Below are 19,117 nucleotides of genomic sequence, written 5' to 3'. Positions count from 1 at the left end.
GACATAAATATGAAATGATTAGCTGTTTATTGAAGACAAAAATTGCTACTTAAAATAACACATGCAATGTACATAAAAATAACTTCCGTCCTGGAGTTGTAAAAAAAAAAAAAAAAATCTCACACGTGCATGGTATCTAGTAACATTTACGTAAAAAGCAAGGTTTCTGAACACAATAACATTTTCAAAAACAAGAAGTGCTCATAATACAAATACTAACGTGTACAACAGGAGTAAGTTTTCCACTCCATTTCAACGTAACACCAACGCCATTGGTCGCGCGATGAGAGAAACTCTCACACAGCGCGCACGGGTATATAGGAACCTTTGTTCTGACTAGGGGAGGGGGTGCTTACCCTTCAAATGTTAATCGCTCTACTCACGACAGTTATAAACTCAGCTAGAAGAGGGAACAGTCACCTCCATTTCATCACTGTGAAGTAATATCACAATAAAAAATAATGTGAGAGAAAATCTCATATAGCGACCACTCGCGGGTTAATTAATTATTGAAAATATATTTTAAATATCGGCATACACGAGAACTTAGCACGATGAGCAGTTGTGAAATTCTTTTTACTCTGTAGCTTTAACTATTTTCTCTTTTAAACATGTATGAAATCAGATATTTTACAGCACAAATGTGAAAGGTGTGAAAGGAAGTCCATTTCCTCGCAGCCGCTCCTCTAGTCAATATTAGCCTGTAATGGTTGTAGCACCGCCCTATACATGCTTGTGTTATATATCCTGGAAGTTTATCAGTTCCCGGCCAGTGCACGTTCCCAGCGTCATCATGCTGCTTCTCCTTCTGCAGCTTATTTTTTCCTTGGCAACGGCCATGTCGGCTGATACCGTGTCAGCGTATTTATTCGAGGAGCCATCGTTTACTCCTGTTTTGGAAGACGGCGTGTGGACGTCTACCGTGCCCATCAGTTCTTCACTCCGAGTGTCTACAGAGCAACAGGTGGTAGGATACAATTACCAAACACCGAGATCCCTCGTCAATTGCTCCACTCAGAATCAACAGGTGGGTGGTATTTCTTAGCCTACGATTTCCAACATAAATGTTGCTTTTGTGTCAGTATAAGAATTAGGATTTTGTTTGCTAAAAGACAAGACATTTACAAGATTACTATGTGGTCAGATTCGCGTGGTAATGTGGTAATAATAATAATAATAATAATAATAATAATAATAATAATAATAATAATAATAATAATAATAATTGTTACCGTGGTTGGTGGATCAGCAGAGATGAAAGAAGGTGCCGGGATGAATGGGTCTAACTACAGAGTCAAAGTTAATTTAAAATTTTAACAAAGGTTATATATTTTTTTCTTTTGTAAAAATTACAAGTATCAAAATCACAGGTACTAGTAACAAAAGACAAGTCTAGTTAAGACAAGATTGTTGGTATAAACAGAACTTGTGGTTTAAGTCCTCACTTAACAATTCCTGAGCTTCGCACTTATTTTTACAAGGAGCACCATATTATGCAAGGGCAGAACATCCCTCAATACATGGAGCACTAGCTCTGTAATTTACAAGGTCAAGCCTCCTAGAGGCACTTCTACAATACTTGAAAAGAGCAAACACGCTCTCAGCTTTTCAAGCCTAGTCAAGGCAACACCCAAAAATATCTTACACTTTCTGGCCTTCCATGGCCCAGCTTACACATTGAAACAGGGGTATCTCGTACCCAACCTACAGGGCCTTCGAGTAAAAGAAATAACCGTTAAATAAATGGCCCGAACAAAAAAGGAGGGTGGCGAATATTTGCACTCCTCTATGTAGCTTCCTAAAACCTAACGGGCACAAGGCCGATGAAACAGGGGCTATTCCCAAACTATGGAGGTGACCCGTATAAGAAATAAATTTTAAAACATATAGGAAGAGAAGAAAATCAGTTGCCAAAACGTAGTCACTTGAAACCAAAATGAAGGGGAGCTCGAGAGGGTAAATCACTCTCTATCCCGGAATTACAGTTACAGATTTTATGAAGTTTTTACATAAACCGGCAGAGAATTACATGTTTAGAAAAGTAGGTTACATTGTAAAGGTTTCGGACCTTTCCCACGGGTTAAACTGCTGAGCTAGCAAGAAATAAAGATGTTAAACGGCCATTACCTTGCTGAAGACCTGCTGCCTGATGAAAGAGGCGCCTCCGCTTCCTGCTTCACGTACACACACTTAGGTAGATGTTGATCAAGTGGCCAAGAGACATGAAAATCCGCAGTTTATAAGCCCTCGGGGAAAGTTCGAGACCTTTCATGAATAATCAAGTCACACCCTCTTACTTTCATTGGCTAGCTTAAAGTTACACACCAAATCGAAGAAGAAGCCTATGATTGGTAGGAAAATAATTACAGAAATTCTGGATTGGCTAAATTCAAAACTGGTGGAAGGAAAAGCTAAATATTGTCAACCCACAGAAGAATGAACGAAATTTAGTAAAGAAAAGAACTTATGAGTACAAAATTTCTTCAAAAAAGTTCCTTCACTTCGCACCAGGGTGCATGATCATAGTTTTTTAGTAGAGAAATCTATGAGAGAATGTCCAAACTTCTTGAAGAACGGAAAAAAAAACAAGTTGAAATTTACACAGTACTGGCAACTTCATAATCACAAAATTAAGGTAGTGACATCTTCTGAGCAAAAGTTTAAGGAGTTCTAGTTTTAAGTTCTGTGTTTCTCCTATAGACGAGGTTTTATTGGCGCAAGATTTAAAAGTGTGGCGTAGGGGTGTACCTTCCGGTATAATAATAATAATAATAATAATAATAATAATAATAATAATAATAATAATAATAATAATAATAATTTGGCAAATCCGTCCATCCCGTTGGGCCGATTTGCTTTATTTCTATTTTATTCTCTCCGGAATTACCTGCCGGTGAATCGTGAGACATTCGTAGGTATCTAAGATCAGCCAACTTTGAGTAATCATAAAACCATATCATTAAATTATCACTCCAATAATTGCAGAATCAACCTGTAATACATTTTCTACTTAGCAGGTTGCAAACGACTAACACTAGCATTAATACTGTATTCTGATATTTGTGATTTTCATCGTTAGTAATGTCAATTAATTCAGCCATGTTTGATTACTACTGTTGTATACAAGGATTCGGTATACAGAAACACAACATAAATTTATTGCTTCAATAAGTTTTTTTACACAATATGTACATAAATATAACTAAACTTCTCTTGAAGCTGGATGAACTTACACGCAATTAATGATGATATTAACAGTAGACTGAGGGTCTGTTGAAATATACACTTATACACATGAGAGTTCTATATACACACGAATCTATCTTGAGGAGATAGTCTGTCAAATAAGAGAGAGTTCAAGATAGTCGAAAACTATCTGCCTTGTAGAATTATTAGTGTAACTTGCAATGAAAGTTCGCACTAATAGAATGCTAGTAATTGCCGTAGGCTGTCAGGAACTGACATAAATATTCACAATTAGTAGAATACTAATGTTGATGTCGGAGCATAAGTGAGTACTGAGGGATGAGTAGAATACTGGCATCAGGGCTCGACGTGGCTACAGGAAGCGGGAGGTGAGGCAGTGCCAGAGGTGAAACTTCACAACCTGAATTCAGTCCACCTGTTCGATAATGTTTAAGAGGGATAGCCTCCGTGTTCGACTTGCAGTGTAATCTGGCGTTGGACACTGGGGAGTCCTGGGAAGTAGCGGAATGCTGCTCCTTTTATAGCGCTGGCTGACGTCATAAGCAAGCGCACTGCCAGTACCTACTAATACTGTATTAGTAGGTACTGGCACTGCAGTCACCTCGTCGAGTCTGGAAAGATCCGGGCTGCGGCGTGTTGCGGAGCTATCAGGCGCAGAGCTGAGATCGCGAAGGACACACAACTACCTGTGAAACCAGAGAGTATACACTTTCTCTGATGATGGAAGAACTAGATAGATACTCTTTGATTCTCTGACCTTCCCCAGCTTCTGAGTATACTCAACAGATGGCAGAACGTTCCTACTGACTTACATGCTGCTAAGAGGAAACACTCGACGTATGCACAGACGGGAAGGTATCAAGTCGCCCTACCTTCTGTATGAGTATTAATAAAGAGCAGGGACAAACACTTGAAAAGTGGGTGTCCACTTACCCGAGAATATTCAGTCACGGCCGATTGTATAGTAATTGCCACGTAAGGAAATACCCCAGAAAGTAAATATCGCCGCCCGATGCTCTTCTTTTCTCTTTTTTGTAAAGGCTGATCACTGCTGCCAACCTGCCTGGTTACATATTAAAATCATCAGACATAACCATAACAAACTAACCTCAATGTAAATATTAATGAATGTTTCCCTACCCTAGTAAATGATAAAAGATAAGATGAAATAAATCAAGATAATTATGAATATCTCCTCAATGAGAAATAAAGGAAATAAACACACTTTCTCACTTCAATTATCTGTCTTTATTTTGATATACAGTAGGCGTACTATAACCATATTCTTGAAAAGAGGGGCGTGTTAAACGATGCAATTTATTTAATAAGTCTTTGCAGTGTGATTTTCGAAAGTTCCAGACATCCAATGACTTCCCTTTCTTTTGCGCGAATATTTCCTTCTCTCTTCAATACCGGTAACCAGTAAGGAGAGAGATTATTGGGCATATTTTCAGCCTGCAGGCTGGTTATATCTTCAAGCTTATCAGGAAACATATAGGAATACTAATGTGCCAAGCTCCGTGAACGGAATTTAGGTCAGCTTTCAAGTTCACTGCGGATTTGAAAATAATAATGTTATAAGTTCTACTGCCAAAATTTCGTCCCGCAAGAGTTATTTCATGTACCGGTAAATCTAGACATGAGACTGACGTATTTGAGCAGTTTCATCATTTCACACAAACTATGTTATTAAATGCATTATCCGAACATGCCACAATCCTACTTACCTGGTATTAGCCAAATAGATTTACAATCCCACAGAAAAAGAAAATATGCTTTAAATATTCTCGCAAATGTATCACTAGTGACTTCAACGGCGATGCGGTGGCAACACGCACTTCACGCTAGAGCAGTGATTGAACGTTGCCAACGTGCCAGATTAACGGTAAATGTAAGACGTCGTATCGGCAAGTAGGGTCCCTAAACTGTACGGTTACCGACACTGAAAAAGACCCAGCAGCAAGAAAAGTAACCATAAATCAATATCTTAATATTACAGGGGAGAAAGGGTAAGGTTGCACCCTTAGGGTACGTCCTTACACGGAGAGGACTATATGTTGCACTATCTCGGGCAAGATCATTTGAATATGATGAGATCCAGATCCGCTCGAATTGTCGAAGCACAGTTAACATTGTATGGAAAGGAGTGTTATAATAGTACATTACGACTGGATCTATGTACCGGTATTAAATGTTCATAAAACTATTGATAAGTGCTGGGAAACAAAATGACTACGACAGGCGTGTTAAGACGAGTTATCTGAGCCATTAGTAAAGAATGCTGCGGAGCAGCATGAGTCTACGAATAATAATAATAATAATAATAATAATAATAATAATAATAATAATAATAATAATAATAATAATAATAATAATAATAATAATAATAAACCAAACTCCATGGCACTACAGCCCTTGAAGGGCCTTGGCCTACCAAGTGACCGTTGCTCAGCCCGAAGGCCTGCAGATTACGAGGTGTCGTGTGGTCAGCACGACGAATTCTCTCGGCCGTTATTCTGGGCTTTCTAGACCGGGGCCGCTATCTCACCGTTAGATAGCTCCTCAATTCTAATCACGTAGGCTGAGTGGACATCCAACCAGCCCTGAGGTCGAGGTAAAATTCCTGACCTGGCCGGGAATCGAACCCAGAGACTCCGGGTGATAGGCTGGCACGCTACCCCTACACCATGGGGCTGGCATTAATAATAATAATAATAATAATAATAATAATAATAATAATAATAATAATAATAATAATAATAATAATAAGACAAAGAAGAAGAAGAATAAGTAGCTGAAACTCGTCAAGAGATGACGGTAAATGCGCTAAATATTTATTTATTTCCTTGTATACGACATTCCTTGTACCTACTTTATTTCGTTACAAATTTCTTTCCCCCCTGTGGGTGGGGGACGCAGACGAAGAATACACCCACGGTATCCAATTCCTGTCGTAAGAAGCCACTAAAAGGGGCCCCAAGGGCTCTCAACTTGGGAAGCGTGGGTTGGCGACCACGGGGACCTCAGCTAAGTCCTGGTATTGCTTCCACTTACTTGTGCCAGGCTCCTCACTTTCATCTCTCCTGTCCGACCTCCCTTGGTCAACACTTTTTCTTTTCCGGCCTCGACGCTAGGCCTAGGGAATCTTTCATTTTCACGCCCTTCGTGGCCCTTGCCTTTCTTCGTCCGTTACTTCATTTTTCGAAGTGACGGATCCCTACTTTTTTATTCATTTTTCTCTTTATCTACCCCCTGTGGATGGGGGACGTAGACGAACAATACACCAACGGTATCCCCTGCCTGTCGTAAGGGGAGACTAAATGGGGCGACCAGGGGATGATTGCATCAGAACCATGAAACTACTTGTTATTCGTACCATCAAGCGGGGAACACCATGGGTCGCCTTTACTTGCGGGTAGTACCACTATGTTAGGTATTCAATAGTTTTGTGATTCGTAGCAGTAGAGCGGGGTTCACTGTGGGTTTCCAGTACCTGTGATTAGTACCACTAAATGCGCAACACCACGGGTCTTACGTTGTGCGTGAATAGGACCATTAAGTGAGAAACACCACGGGTCTGGGCGTTGCCTGTGGTTAGTAACACAATATGAGCGACACCGTGGGTCTTCGTTAACTATGATTAGTACCCACTATATGCGGAATACCACGGGAATACCGGCGCCCGTGATTAGTACACCTAGGTGAGGAACACTATGGGTTTGCGTTGCCTATTAGATTCGCCATTATGTGAGAAACACTAGAGGTCTGCGTTACCTGTACGACGTACAATACTTGTGAGTAGTACCATGATGTTTGGAACACCGTGAGTTTACGCTACCTTTGATTAGTACCGCAACCTGAGAAATACCATGGTTCTACTTTACTAGCGATAAGTGCTATTATGAGGGTCCGTTCACCTGGATATTGAACCCCGTTAGACAACAAGCATCATTGATTCAGGATTGTGCTTTGGAAGCACTCCCTTGGTCAGTAATATAGTTTCTGGGAAGGTGAGGCATTGCGGGTCGGATCCACTGATTGTTTTACATTCATATTCATCGATTCATTCTTCATCATCACGTTTTGGACTTCTGGTCAGTGAGTGAATTATGTACTTTTGTATTTTCATTGCATTTCGTCTCATTTCGTACCATTAGGGGCCGATGACCTAGATGTTAGGCCCCTCTAAACAACAAGCATCATCATCATCGACAATTTCTTTACGTCGCACCAACACAGATAGGTCTTACGGCGACGATGGGATAGGAAATGGCTAGAAGTGGGAAGGAAACCTTAATTAGGTACAAACCCATAATTTGCCTGGTGTGATTATGGGAAACCACAGAAAACCATTTCCGGAGCTGCCGACATCGGAGTTCAAATCCACCATCTCCCCAATGCAGGCTGATAGCTACGTGACTCATACCAAGTAGCCACTTGCTCGGTGCATTCGTTGTACAATTAACTTTTGTCACTATTACAACTTTAAAATATCTCTCTCTTGACTTTGCATCATTTACCGGCCATAGCTGAGGTAAATAGGGCCCACACGTCCCTTAAGGTTTATTGATAGTGATAGGAAATGCGAAGCGAATTGGAAATTGATATCTCTTGAAAGAAGATGGAAGTGTTTTATCTGATATTGATAAGGCAATTCGAGGGATTAGAACTCTCTGTCCAGCTTTATCTCCACTTATTATTTCAAAATCTAAACAATTTTCGTACATACGTAGTACTTCTCAGAATGAGGTCCTAATCTCGTTCCGTTTGGGAGCCGTTCGGGAACGTTCTGATTTCTAAAGAACATAACTATGGCTCCAATTTTTAGAATAAAAATATGTGGAGGCAAACAATTAATTGTAAGGAATTCAAGAATTATGCAGGAAAATGAAGTAGCTAGCTTTCATCTTCAGTATTAATCTGTTGAAGCGTATGGTTTTGAACTACCGGATATAAGCCCAATGACTTTAAAATTAGTTAAGAATGTGAACTTTCGAAAAAATAATGTCATCTCTCGCAGAAATGAACGTATTGCTATAAATTTCAGTCACGATATCATCAGGTGCTGAAATTCTGGCTTGTAGTTCAATAATATTTGATCCGTCACCTTCTACAGAAGTGTAGTCGCCGTTTCCGATTTCTTACAAAAAAATCAGTGAATTCCATTTTATGTAGTTTTGCACACATATTTTTATGTAAGCAGCGTGTTTTGAAGCAGGGTCAAAGAGGAGACTTCTGCTTCTTTTGCTACCACTTTCTCCCACACCTGTTGAGTCGCGGGGGTGAACTGTGTCGCACATATGGATTTGGCGCTGTTTTCCGGCCTGATGTCCTTCCTGACGCCAACCCTATTTGGAGGGATGTAATCACGTTTGTGTGTTTCTGTGGTAGTCGGTAATATGGTATGTTGTCTGAATATGATGAGGTGAGTGTTGGGACGGACACATGCACCCAGTCCCCGAGCCAGAAGAATTAATCAGAAGCGATTAAAATCCCCGACCCGGCCTGGAATCGAACCAGGGAAAGGGTCAAAGAGGAGACTATTTAATTCAATTCGAAATAATTGTTTGGCAATAAGCATGTGGCAAAACAGCAAAACCTTTATGAAATCTACTTCAAGAACAATAATTTTCGCACCAGAAGGAATGGAATCTCGTTACCTATGATAGAAGTCGATTCACACATATTAATGAATGACTATTTGCAATTGGGGATTTATCTCATATTGAGCCGTGCTTATCGAATATCTTCAGCTGCTTTGAAATTTAATTTCAATCCAGTTACTGAATTCTCATTTAAATTTAGAGGAATTTTCAATATAATGTGCGCTGTTTTTACTGCTGGGGAGCGAAACAGCGGCTATTCCTGTCCACGAAGTACAGCTGATCAGTAAGGGTACGAATATTCCGGGTGCATTACTTCTCATTCAGCGCTGATCACTCCTTTATCTTCACACAGGAAGCTGAGAGATGCAAAACAAACCCATATGTTTCATTAGTGGTGTTCATGCCGGCAATTCACTCATCCCTCGGTTTGATTTTAGAGCGATGTGCTTCTTGACTCCTGATCTGTGATTGGCTGGCTCAAAGCCAAGGCCACATACTCATAATATTATCGGCGTATGTTCATTGAAGGTAAAATATCAATATTAAATTAGAAGGCTACTTGTTTAATATTATATTATCAATCAATATCAGTATCAATCAATACTGATCTGCATTTAGGGCAGTCGCCCAGGTGGCAGATTCCCTATCTGTTGCTTTCCTAGCCTTTTCCTAAAAGATTTCAAAGAAATTGGAAATATATTGAACGTCTCCCTTGGTAAGTTATTCCAATCCCTAACTCCCCTTCCTATAAACGAATATTTGCCCCAGTATGTACTCTTGAATTCCAACTTTATCTTCATATTGTGATCTTTCCTACTTTTATAAACGCCATTCAAACTTATTTGTCTACTAATGTATTTATACTCTACAAATGTAACCCTTCGATAAAGTACGGATTTCTTTATTGAAATTGAGAATAATATTACATTATTACTGCGTACGTTATTGTAATGACCAGTTTTTCTTCAGTGGATATAGGGTTGATATGTTAGTTGTTGTCCTTCAGTGGTTTTATCTTGCCTTCAATTCCTTTTAGCAAATATCGACATGTCTGCATTCTTAATCTTATTCGACCTCTTTTTCTCATACCGGTGGGGTCGCGGGTGCGAAATGTGTCGCACATGTGGATCTGACCCTGTTTTGCGGCCGGATGTCCTTCCTGACGCCAACCCTACGTGGAGGGATGTAATCAGTATTGCGTGTCTGTGGTGGTTGGTAGTGTGGTGTGCTCTCTGAATATGAAGAGGAGAGTGTTGGGACAAACACAAACAACCAGTCCGCGAGTTAGAAAAAATAATCTCACGCGATTAAAACCCAGATCCAGCCTAGAATCAAACCCGGGACCCTCTGAACGGTTGACCTCAACGCTGGCCATTCATCCAAGAGTCGGACATTGAAATGTCTGCATTAACATTCTTACAGTCGTGAAATTTCTATGGATCTTTCTTCACTTCCTAGTATAAATCTTGGAATTCACCGAATCTCTCCCTTGTTTTATTAATTGGATCCCACGAACCTACTACGCTGGCGTAGCAGGGGAGAGAGGTGGGTACTCGCACATGGCGCGTCCGATGTGGCGGATAGGGGGATCCTATAGCCGGCTTGCCGCCGGACTTGAGCGAAATAAAATAGTTCTCGCGGACCAAACACACAACCCCAATGTGGGTGGGGGACGCGGACGAAGAATACACCCACGGTATCCCTTGCCTACTGTAAGAGGTCACTGAAAGGGGCGACCAAGTGATGGTGATTTTAGAACCGTCAGATTACTTGTTATTAGTACCATTACGTGAGAAACACCATGGGGCGACTTTTCTTGCGATTAGTACCACCATGTAAGGAACACCATGGATCTATGTTACCTCAGAGTAGCATCCTTATGTGAGGAACACCACGGGTCTAGGCATTGCCTGTGGTTAGCACTATCGTGTGTATTCCACCGTGGCGGTGGAGGAGGGGGGGGGGTATTCGGCTGTGTGAACTAATGTCCATGTGCAATAACACTGCGCTGGAATGTGTCGGTTCCCCTGTGTTCAGAATGGGTCTGCGCTGCCTATGCCTATCATTTGGGTTTGGCTGGCGCCCGTGATGAGTACCACTATGTGGTATCTGAGAATCGTTCCATTATGTTAAGAACACCATGGGAGTTGTTACCCGTGGGCGTTACCGTATTACACCGTGGGTCTACATTGCCTATGATTAGCAATGTGGGGAACACCATGGACCTGCGTTGCTTGTGAGTGGAACCCTTATGTGTGAAACACCATGGGTTTGTGTTACCTGTGAGGGGTGCCATTGTGTTTGACATACCATGGGTGTATATTACCTGTGATTAATACCACCATGGGGGAAACACCATGAGTCTACGTTACCTGTGACTAGTACCACTATAGGAGGAACATTATGGTTCTCCTTTACCAGTGATTTGTACCTGAATTTTGGACGCCTTTAGATAATGAACATCATCCCAGTAATTTAAACGCCAGTATCCAGTATTCGGGAGATAGTAGGTTCGAACCCCACTATCGGCAGCCCTGGAAATGGTTTTCCGTGGTTTCCCATTTTCACACCAGGCAAATGCTGGGGCTGTACCTTAATTAAGGCCACGGCCCTTCCTTCCCACTCCTAGCCCTTGCCTGTCCCATCGTCGCCATAAGACCTATCTGTGTCGGTGCGACGTAAAGCAACTAGCAAAAAAAAAAAAAAAAAAAAAAGTAATTTAAACATTGTGAATTGGACCCACTGATCGTTTTTGTTTCACTATCGTTTATTCATCAGCATTCGTTTTAGATTCTAGTCAGTGGATATACTGTATTTTGAAGTTTTAATATTCGTTTCGTTGCACTTTGTACCATTATGGGCCGATGACCTACCTGTTATGCCCCTTTAAACAACAAACATGATCATCATCAGTTGCTCACAAGGGGGCATTCCCTATTCATCACCACCGATTTCGCTCAAATTTATAGAACATGCAGGGCTTGGCTAGAAATGAAAGTACCCGAAGTGGGAACTTCAGATGGCCAAGCGTATAGAAAATAAAAATAAAAATAAAAATGTTGACCTGGCTCTCGCACCGTATAAGCCACTTACGTTAGTGCGCACGCCGAGCGGTAGTTGGCGTAGTGGTAAGAGCTTGGACTAGTAATTCGATGGTCGTGGGTTCGACTCCCCGTGTGTGGAAACATTTTTTTCAATTCTTATATTATTAATTTATTTTAATTAATTTGATTTATTTATATCCAAAAGGCATATAGGAAGTAATTATTTTTAATGAGCGCACAATTGTAGAAAATTTGGAGTTGCGAACTTTTCCGACGTGATCAAACAGAAATTCATCTTTTTTTCTCCTTTATTGGGTATCTCCCCTCCTTGGGAAATGTGCCATAAACGTGAATAGTCGTTTCGCTGTAAGATTCGTTTTCACCTGACAAGTGAAGTTTGCTCCTGGCGGCTGTACACAAACAATACATTCTTGGCGCAGGTAGAAACATGTCTGACAATGAAATCCCAATTTTTTACCTTTTTTATGTCTTTTGCGTATAAATAAATAAATAAATAAAAAAATAAATAAAAAAATAAAAAAAATGAATTATTCACCTCTTTGCGTAATTGGAAAATCAATAATATAAAAGTTGACAGAAAAAAACAGTCTCCATACGGTGAGTCGAGCCCACGACCATCGAATTACTAGTCCGAGTTCTGACTCCTATGCCAACAACTGCTCGGCGTACGCTCTCACCGTAAGTGGCTTATACGGTGCGAGAGCCGCGTCAACATTTTTATTTTTATTTTCTATACGTTTGGCCATCTGGAGTTCTCATTTCGGGTACTTTCATTTCTAGCTAAGCCCTGCATGTTCTATAAATTTGAGCGAAATCGGTGGCGACGAGCAAGGAATACCCCCTTGTCAGAACTTGAAATCAAGTACTATTTGCTTGCTACCGTAAATTCATCATCACTACTGCTGCTCTACGTAATTTTTATGTATACAGGTAACTGCGAACAACTGCATACCATACATTTAAAGAACACAACGCGATCTTCTCGTGAAAGCTGCACATTCGTAACTGGATGGAAAACGTTTTCTCGTTAATGAAGAAAGAGCAAGGGCCACCCACTCGGTATGTGCGTCTTTGAATAATGAGTGATGAGCGAAGACCACTGCTGTGAGCGCTGAATGAGGAGTAAATCCACCGGCACGTTCATACCCAAAGACGTCTGACTACTCATAATTGCCTACCCCATTTCACGTTCCCTGTCGTGTCACCTACTCGGCGCTCTCAAGGTTCAGACGGCCTTGAAGTTCTAGCGAGCGTTTTGACCAATGAGAATACTGCACTTTTCTTTAATAATTTAAAATACATAGCAAGAAATGTCTATGCTTTCAAAGATACTCTGCAAATCTACAGGTCAAGAGCTTTCGTCAGAATGCTTTACGATGCCAATCGGTTCAGCCGTCCTCTCATAATCGATGTAACAATAATCATTGATGATGATGATGGTGCTTGTTGTTTAAAGGGGCCTAACTATGAGGTCATCGGGCCCTATGGTACGAAATGAAATAACAAATATTTCAGTTTCATCCACTGACTAAAATAAAATAAAAAATGTCATGAAGAATGAATGGATGGACATGAACCCTAAAAAATACAAAAACAAACAAACAAACAAACAAAAACAGTGGATCAGACTCAAAAATAAGGTAGTTAATTAGAGTATTACTGACCAAGGGACCATTTATAAAGCACAATGATGCTTGATGTCTGAAGGGGTGCTAAATTCACATGGTACATGTCGCGAGGGCCGCCTCTGTGGTGTAGTGGTTAGCGTGATTAGCTGCCACCCCCGGAGGTCCGGGTTCGATTCCCGGCTCTGCCACGAAATTTGAAAAGTGGTACGAGGGCTGGAACGGGGTCCACTCAGCCTCGGGAGGTCAACTGAGTAGAGGTGGGTTCGATTCCCACCTCAGCCATCCTCGAAGTGGTTTTCCGTGGTTTCCCACTTCACCTCCAGGCGAATGCCGGGATGGTACCTAACTTAAGGCCACGGCCGCTTCCTTCCCTCATCCTTGCCTATCCCTTCCAATCTTCCCATCCCCCTACAAGGCCCCTGTTCACCATAGCAGGTGAGGCCGCCTGGGCGAGGTACTGGTCATACTCCCCAGTTGTATCCCCCGACCAAGAGTCTGAAGCTCCAGGACACTGCCCTTGAGGCGGTAGAGGTGGGATCCCTCGCTGAGTCTGAGGGAAAAGCCGAACCTGGAGGGTAAACGGATGATGATGATGATGACATGTCGCGAGTAAAGTAGAACCATGGTATTTGTCATTTTGGGGTACTGATCAAAAGTAGAGAAGACTCACGGTGGTCCACACAAGATGGTACTACTCACAAGTATTGCAATTCGTACAGGGAACGCAGACCTATGGTGTTTCTCACACAATGGCGCCACTCATAGCCAACGCAAACCGGTAAGGTTCCTCACGTAAGTGTACCAGTCACGGACGCCGGTATTCTCGTGGTGTTCCTCACATAGTGGGTACCAATCACAGGCAACGCCGACTCACGGTGCCGCTCATATAGCGGTACAACTCATAGGCTACGCCCAGACCCGCGGTGTTGCTCACATGGGTACAACGCACGGGTACTGGAATTCACCAGTTAGTCGTGTCATTAGGACATACGTGCCGCAGGGCAAGATTCAGAGATACGCGTAGTAGAGAAGTAGGCGCGTGGAACAAGTTCGCTCTCTCTTCAGATAGACATATTCAGAACTTGTACATGTTGTATATAGTAAAATTAGTTGTCTCAGGTAATAAAATACAGTAGAGTTTATTCGTTCTTTCATTTCGTGAGTTGCGGGACGTAGTCACACCTACAATTACCTCCCTACATTCCGCTCGGCAGGACAGGTAATACTTCAACATCCAACGGCCTGGTGACCAACCTACGAGAAGTCTCTAAGGACAGGTAGGTCACGACAGCGTGAAGACGTTGAATGACAGCACGCACTTCACACTTGGCGGGAGACTCTACTGTCCTAGGCACGTTTACGTGCTCACTACGTGCTCAGAATTGACAAGTCTGTGGTGATGCGGTCGACAGGCATACTAGAGACACTGCGCAACACATCTGCACAACGCTTCGTCAGATTCTCACTGTTGTTTTAATTTCGCGGCCGATCGGAGGTTGAAGAAATAGCCCTCGTATATAGATTGATTCATTTGTTATATTGCATGGCCTTGACATGTTCTGAATAGCGCCAAGCTAGTGTCCCGCCAGTTCTTCCTATATAAATTGTATTACAGTGCCTGCATGTGAGCCTGTATACTCCCGAGTTACTGTACATATACTTTTCATTTAACACATCGGGCTTGTAAACTCTCTGTGGGGCAGTGTTACTAGTTCTACAAGTTACACTTACATTGAATTTCCTAAAATTGTTAGAAATCCTATAAATTTAGTTTCCAAAGTCTGTGAATGTCGCATATAGCTTGTACTTATTTTTATTTCATATTTTCTTTCGTGCCTGTGTATAATTTTGTCAATAACTTTTGGGTCATAACCATTCTCTTTTCTCTTCCTTCGCTTATTTTCGTTTTGGTGATTTGAGGACCATGTTGATTCATATCAACTTCGTTTCTTCGGGTCTTTTTCCTTGTCCAATATTCCTTCATTCTCATATTTTGCAACTATCTTCTTCTCTCCATGATGATTTTGTCCTTGGTCTTGTTCTGTCCTGAAAACCTGTGCAAGCCTGAATTTTTTATTTAAAGATCACTCTGTAGTATATCTCTGGTTCCTGTATTCCCATCTCTTCTAGATCCCTTTGTACCTCTTGAATCCAGCGTAGTTTGGTTCTCTTGTTCATAAGAAACTGTATTATTGCAGTGTTGACCTCCTCTGGTCCATTATCAGGATGTGTCCGAATAACACGCTCCTTCTTTTCCGTATGATGTCCGAGAGTTTCTCTATTGTTATATGTTTTATTAGTTTCTTTTTTTACTTTTTCCTTAATGTGCTGGGTCATTTGACACTCTATCGACAAAACTATTGTACGCAGCTCGCTTGTGAGTTGCTGGATGATCAGAGCTCGTATTTGTCGTGGTGATGGATTGCATCGGCTTCCTATCAAATGGTATATCATTTTCATCATTTGATAAAGCAAGGTGGGAAAAATTAATTTGTTATTGTTTTCTTTTTTCCATGGTAAATGTAATACGATTATCTAGTGAATTAATAATAACCAAAAATTCTCGGGAGTAGTGAGCATTTTAGCTGATATATGACTCAAATTCATCATTTAATTTTAAATACCTACCACGAATTTATGCCTTCGCTGGCAGAACCTTAGTGCAGTGCACTACGTCTTCTGGTATGGGCTAGAGCAATTTTGTTACTTTCATTGATCTGTCTCAGCTTTATCCTTGGCTTTGACAATATGAAAGTGACTGAGTTATGAGTGATGCTAGTAATGCCATTCCTTCTGCAGCCAGTCCCTGCTATGAATGGTGTGAAAATGTTGCTCATAGGGTCGGTTGGTGCGTGCATTTCACTGGGCTTCGCAGACTGATATGTAATGGCAACTTCTGGCACGGTGAGGAAAGCAACGGGAAACTACCTCACTCCTCATTTCCCTAGTACGCCTCTTCAGTGATGCCTAGGCCATCTATGTCAGCTGATGGGGGAGCTGTTGAGGATCCAACCAGCCTTAGGGCTGAAGACTGAACATACACCACGAATTTGAGATATACTGTAGATAAGCTAAGAGAGAACTCTATCTTGTTGGTAACATTTTACATTTAAAATAATGTAATCATTTTGCAACACTAATTTCAATAAACTTATGGTTTCATTTATTTCTATTTTACTTAAGTTGGTTTTTGAAAACTTCTATGAGTTCTATTGTTTCTGTTATTGGAATATTTGAATACATGTTTGTAACATAATGAGATATTAACGTATAGTGTCCTTGTCAATTTCTGTTGACTGTATTTTAGCAACAGCCCATAATGTATTAGAAATTGATCTGCTATTCACAATGATGGCGTGTTCCTGTAAACATATGGGTATAAATTTGAAGCCCGAAATCGGACTGGTGCAACAATTGACAGGATGCCTAATGGGGTGATTCTCTTAATGGATCTTCGGAAGATACTTTAAAGTGGAGCAACGTGGATTCATGGGAGTTTATTTTGGTTTCTCATTATCATTCAGCTATTGGGTTTTACGTCGCACCGACACAGATAGGTCTTATGGCGACAATGGGGCTGCCGACAGTGGGGTTCGAACCCACTATCTCCCGAATACTGGATACTGGCCGCACTTAAGCGACTGCAGCTATCGATTATCATTCAGTAAAACGTATGTTCTCAGTAAAGTATTTTATTTTATTGTTTAAGTTCTTATTGGGGTCCTTCTTTATTTTTAAATGTTATTCGTTTCCAATAATTATAGCGTTTTATGAATGTAATTACCTTCATTAATTACTGCTGTAACATTACCTTTGTCTGCTTTTGTCACGATTGGGTTATTTTGTTAAAATTTTGACCTGCGTTCTGGTTTATACTGTGTTTTACAATCTTTTAATGGATATTTTTATTTTCTCAATTGAATTTGTCATTAAATATGTGAGAAAAAAGGAATAGTATTGTATAGTTCAATTTTTGTTCGTTTTTCTCCTTTTTGTCACATATTAAAATCCATTCCACTGATTTCCGAACTGCGTTACATCTGTTGCATGCAATTTTGAAGATCTTGTTCATTTTCTACTATACTGCAATGTCATCGGCGTATATGAATATGTTAAATTGCTCCTCTTGTATTCTTACAATGCATGAAATAAGATTTCAGTAATTTGTTTATAAGTAAGTTAAAATTAATTATAAACTATTTATTGGTGGTAGTAAATATCGGTTGGATACTGTATTTCAGTCTGTTAGTGAGGTGGAGGACCTGGCACCATCTGACATTCCTTGTGGGGCTGTGTACAGCAGTGTACAATTTCGACTCACGTCACCTCACTTCCCAGCCTCGTATCCGTCCAACATTCGCTGTTCATATCTGGTGCAGGCGGTTTCTGCTTCAGTGTGTCAACTGGAAGTCACCTTCCAGAATTTCTTCCTCCGGTACAGCGAAGGCTGCGAGGATGAGTATCTGGAGATTGCAGGCCAGAGACTCTGCGGCAGTCAGGTCGGGGTTCAGTACTTTCGGCTGAGTCCTCCAGCAACCACAATAATTTTCAAGTAAGTTACGTTCATCGTCACTTGAATGTAACTGATGCTTGCAAATTTTTAAGTAAGTGATTTATTTATTTATTTATTTATTTATTTATTTATTTATTTATTTATTTTTTATTTATTTATTTATTTAGCGTATGGCTTTACAGGTACAATACATACATACCTAATTTTAGAAAGCGAATTATATCCTTATGTCCAGGTTGTTTAGTAACTAATTGTCTCTTGGAACGCACAAACAAAATCACTGATTTTTTTTTTTTTGTTATTTGCTTTACGTCGCACCGACACAGGTAGGTCTTATGGCGACGATGAGGCAAGAAGGGGCTAGGAGTGGGAAGGAAGCGGCCGTGGCCTTAATTAAGGTACAGCCCCAGCATTTGCCTGGTGTGAAAATGGGAAACCACGGAAAACCATCTTCAGGGCTGCCGACAGTGGGGTTCGAACCCACGATCTCCCGAATACTGGATACTGGCCGCACTTAAGCGACTGCAGCTATCGAGCTCGGTAATCACTGATGTTGCCACCGTACTTTCTTTTGGGACACTCGGTGATAATATGTTGGACGGTCTGCTTAGAGGCACCACAGTCGCAGTTAAGTTTAGAAATTCTTTTTCATTTGTAGTGGAAATCTGCGCATTTACCAGGGCCCGATCATATCCAGTTAAGATTATACCAGGTTTTACGAGGAAGCTCAAATCCAGGTGGCAGCGACGAAGTAATTTGTGGCAGAGTTGACCCAGGTTCTAGTATCTTGCCTGCCATTCTTCACTTATATTGAAGTTGGTATTCTTCAATTCTATTGCAGTTCTTATTGGTGGATTTTGAGACCTTAGACAATTCAGATGGACATCAGCGATATCGCCATGTATTGGTAACTAGGGATCCATTGTTGCTCACGCCCATAGGTTTAACCTTAAAGTACCCAACACGTGACCCGCGGGTGGTGCTAAGCGAGCAACGGCGAACAGGCAACCAGGCATATTTCTCTCATGGTCGAGATGCAATATTGATTGAATGATTGATTGATTGATTGATTGATTGATTGATTGATTGATTGATTGA

The 19,117-nt window shown here is 41.0% G+C and overlaps 1 protein-coding gene across 1 annotated transcript in view; it reads left to right on the top strand.

Moving 5' to 3' along the window:
- The first annotated feature begins 838 nt into the window (after nt 1-838).
- The window catches only part of LOC136872169 (cubilin), a 59,972-nt gene continuing 41,693 nt past the window's right edge, over nt 839-19,117 (top strand). The window contains exons 1-2 of the mRNA XM_067146007.2: nt 839-1,027; nt 17,748-18,058. Of these exons, the coding sequence (XP_067002108.2) occupies nt 839-1,027; nt 17,748-18,058 (500 nt within the window). The remainder of the gene's footprint in view (nt 1,028-17,747; nt 18,059-19,117) is intronic.

Source organism: Anabrus simplex, chromosome 4 (assembly GCF_040414725.1).
Source record: "Anabrus simplex isolate iqAnaSimp1 chromosome 4, ASM4041472v1, whole genome shotgun sequence".
Taxonomy (NCBI): domain Eukaryota; kingdom Metazoa; phylum Arthropoda; class Insecta; order Orthoptera; family Tettigoniidae; genus Anabrus; species Anabrus simplex.
Note: the sequence above shows the minus strand (reverse complement) of the source record. Positions and strands in the feature narration are given on the sequence as shown.